At 44.4% G+C, this 3692-nt stretch overlaps 1 protein-coding gene across 6 annotated transcripts in view; it reads left to right on the top strand.

Annotated features, from left to right (window-relative positions):
* The first annotated feature begins 1705 nt into the window (after positions 1-1705).
* Positions 1706-3692, top strand: part of PPP1R21 (protein phosphatase 1 regulatory subunit 21) — an 87833-nt gene continuing 85846 nt past the window's right edge. For 2 of the 6 annotated variants that reach the window (XM_017548521.2, XM_017548520.2), the window contains exon 1: positions 1706-1932. In XM_017548521.2, coding sequence (XP_017404010.1) covers positions 1876-1932 — 57 coding nt within the window. In that variant the 5' untranslated portion in view covers positions 1706-1875. Of the gene's footprint in view, positions 1933-2223; positions 2247-2312; positions 2397-2511; positions 2661-3692 lie in introns of those variants that run through there. The other 4 variants (XM_017548519.2, XM_037745725.1, XM_037745724.1 and 1 more) reach the window with 4 other exon arrangements.

The raw sequence follows: 3692 nt of genomic DNA, 5'->3' as shown, positions 1-3692 counted from the left end.
CATTTATCAATTGGGAGTTTAAAACAATGCATCCTCATACAGCAACCGGATTCAGTAGTGCAAATTAAAATTCTAAATTCAGTAAAATGAACTTCTATAGGCTCTCTGGCTAACATTGCACATTCCTTCTTTGGAATGTTATTTCTGGGATGGCGACTTTTTAAATAAAAAATTCCATTATTTTACATACCATTGAGATACAATATTTAATTCTGCCTCTTGGTGGTGCCATAGAAAACTAAGAGTAATAATTTTAAAAATTATTGTTCTGAAAGTTTGCTGGACAGTGGGATCTGGCTATGAGCAAACTGAAAACTATAAACATTTTTAAAAGTCTGTAATTCTCTTACACACTACAATGGCTGAAAATGCACATAGGCTCAGCCCTTCACTATAAATTCCTGGCTTACTAATAGTCAAAAATAGCATTAATACTTTTTGAATCATGAAAATTTTCAAGCATTCTAAAGTGCCAATATAAATTCCTGTACCTATTACCCAGATAATAAAAGTTAAAATCTTCATATACTTACTTTAAAAAATTAAAGATATAAAGAGAAAGTTTGTGCTCCTTTGTCCTCTTCAGTTTCATCTCCTTTCTCTTTTTTTTCCTTTCTCTTTTTCTCACTGAAGGCAACTACTATGCAGAATTTGACGTGTTCCCTTCCAGTTCTTGTTTCTGTATTTTTTAGCACGTGTCCATGAACAATTAAAATGTAACTTTGCATTTTAAAATGTAACCTTTCATACTATAGTATACTGCAGTTTGCTTTTTACATTTAACATGGTTTTGCCATGTTGATATATACAGATATATATAGATCTAGGTTATTAAACTGCCATATTGTAATTTCTGAACAAACATATTCTATATTTATCAGTTTCTCTATTAATGAACGTTTTAATGTTTCAATGCACACAATACCTAGAACACTATCTTTAAAAAATTTAAATGAATGAGGCAGGCTTTTCATTCAAGCAAAATCCGCCTAAAGTGTCTCAGGCATATTATTTTTGCTTCAATTATCTTTTTTTTTCTGTTCATATCACTATGAATGCATAGATGGAATCAATACCTGAAATATCTTAAAGGTTTTTTACTCAATCTACTGAAAAAACCTCTGATGTGGTACGTGTAAAGGGGTAGGAGTGGGCAGACAACGGACACAAAGAAATGTCAATGTCAAAATACAAAAGACAGTGAAGGTTTGGAGCCGGGGACAGTGGCAGCAGCAAACGTTACAAATTTGGGGGAGGTCTCAGAGTTTACAGTGCATAGCACATCTTGTGCTATCATATGCGGATAACAAAATAGCCGAATACACAAATCTTTCCATGCTGCTTCTGAAAGACGTAACCATCAAGCGCCAGGCGGTTGCCATGGGAACCAGGGGGCGCGTAGAGTCAGCCAGAACTCTTGATGTGCTTAGAATGTTTCTTCTTCCGGCCCTCTGCTCTTCGCAATTATCGTCCCTCTCCTAGGTCCTCCGCCCATTCTATTGGCTCTCACGATTCTCTTCCCCTCTTCTTTACTTCTGCGTTCCAGGTCGCCATCTTGGACCATGCGTCAAGATGGCGCCCCCGGTCCCAGAGGCACAGCCCAGGCACGCCGGCGAGGATTCGCACGCACGTACTCGAGAGCGAAGAGTGGGGCGGTGACGCCAGACGTCGCCCCGCCTTCTGTAGTCGCTCCGCCCCCGGTTCCACTCCGCCTTCCTCCCACCCCGCGAACCCGGAAGTGGAGGAGGAGGCGCGGCGGCGGTGGCCAAGAAGGCAGAGACTGCTTGAGCTGTACCCCGGAGCCTGTCTGGGTTTGGGGGCGGGAGACAGGCTGAGCCGCCTGGGCGGCCTGGCCTGGGCGGGGCAGGGGAGGCCATGGCCTCGGCTGAGTTGCAGGGGAAGTACCAGAAGCTGGCTCAGGAGTACTCGAAGGTACGGGAGTAGGGGTCCCCTGCCCTGTGGCCTCGGGTTGCCTTGGCAGCGACTTATCGGGACCGAGGGGTACTGCGGGGGGGGGCACGCGAGCGCACCCCACCTTTCCCCTCCGCCGCCTCAGTCCACCATTACGGTGCCTCCACCTGCAGCTCCCAGGAGATGGGGCCGGGCGGTGTCTGAGTCCGTGAGCGTTTCTGCAGGAAGGAGCTGGAGTTTGATTCTACCTTTTCACTGAAGTAGTGGGCTTCGGACTGGGATGTCAGAAATTCTGGCTTCTTGCCTCTGATGCTGCCCAAGAAGGGAAGGGAAAGGTGTGGACTACTCCTTACCTCGCTGCTTCCTCAATTTTCTCAGCCTTGGGATGGGGAAGATCAACCTTTCTCCCCTCCCACAGGGATGATATGAGGTTGAAGACATTTGCCTTCCCCCGAAGCAATTCGAGAGGGTAAACAGACATTCGGGTAAACTGCTTCACTAGGCGTGGGTGATTATGAATGTATTCAGGGCTATGGCAAGAGGTTGTCAGGAATGATTTTGAAAGCTTGAGTTCTACGGCTGTGTCCTTTTCTTTCTCTTGTCCCTCGGTTACCTGGAATGGGGCAGAACACCCAGCAGGTGCTCAATACGTATTAAGCAACATGAGGACCTGCCCCTTTGTCGTGTTTGTGTCATCAGTCTTTTAAATGATAGAACCTTTTCCTTGGAAAGGATGCTGCGGTTTCTGGGTAGGGTGTTTCTAGCTTAATATTCTTATGAAGTTATTAAAGCAGATCTTACATCTTTGTAAATTGATTCAACAGTCATTAAGCTTAGTTTTCAGTGATCTTGGCATTCATGGAGTCAGTCGGAAGATGATAATCCCATTTTGCAATGTGGAGGAACAGAGACACATTTTATTCCTTAAAGTTTCATTCAACAAATAGCAAGATGAAATATTCTTTGAAAAATAAAACCTGTGCCTAAACATACACACTTAAGTCTTCACCATCAAATAGGAGCCTTTTGAGATACTACACTTATTTCAGTGATGCTAGCATTAGCAAAACTTTGTTTCATTTCCATTTGAAATTGTCTTAAGAGCCTGTAACACAATGTTAGTGATGGCAAGTCTTCATATTTTGAGGGAATGTTTCCTTGCTTGTCGGGCCAGAAGTTGTTTGGAACAAATCCATGTGATGTAGGGAGGTGGGTGGAGGTTGGCAATGCTCAAATTTGGCTCTACTATTTTTGGTTGAAAATGTTTCACGATCAACACCTGTGAAAAGAAGGAAAAAAATAAAATGTTTCGTGAGTATAAAGGAAGGGGACTGATTTTCTTCAGAGTCAGCAAGCTCTGAAGGCCATTCCCAATGGCAAGAGTTCCAGAAATGTTTTGAAGAGGGACTACCTTGCTAAAATAATTGTATAGCCTCCCAAAGTAATAAAAACTGAAAATTTTTTTGGATGTGTAAGCTTGTTCGACGGACACTTAATATGTGCCCCCAGTGAGCAGTCCACCAGGGTCTGTTGAGTGAGGCAGGGTTCCAGCTTAACAAGTCACCTTGGGCCGGGCGCGGTGGCTCAAGCCTGTAAGCCCAGCACTTTGGGAGGCCGAGGCGGGTGGATCACGAGGTCAATAGATTGAGACCATCCTGGTCAGCATGGTGAAACCCCGTCTCTACTAAAAATACAAAACATTAGCTGGGCATGGTGGCGCGTGCCTGTAATCCCAGCTACTCGGGAGGCTGAGGCAGGAGAATTGCCTGAACCCAGGAGGC

This window comes from Cebus imitator, unplaced genomic scaffold (assembly GCF_001604975.1).
Source record: "Cebus imitator isolate Cc_AM_T3 unplaced genomic scaffold, Cebus_imitator-1.0 Scaffold209, whole genome shotgun sequence".
Classification (NCBI taxonomy): Eukaryota; Metazoa; Chordata; class Mammalia; order Primates; family Cebidae; genus Cebus; species Cebus imitator.
The sequence above is the reverse complement of the archived record's forward strand: the minus strand, read 5'-3'. Positions and strand labels throughout refer to the sequence as shown.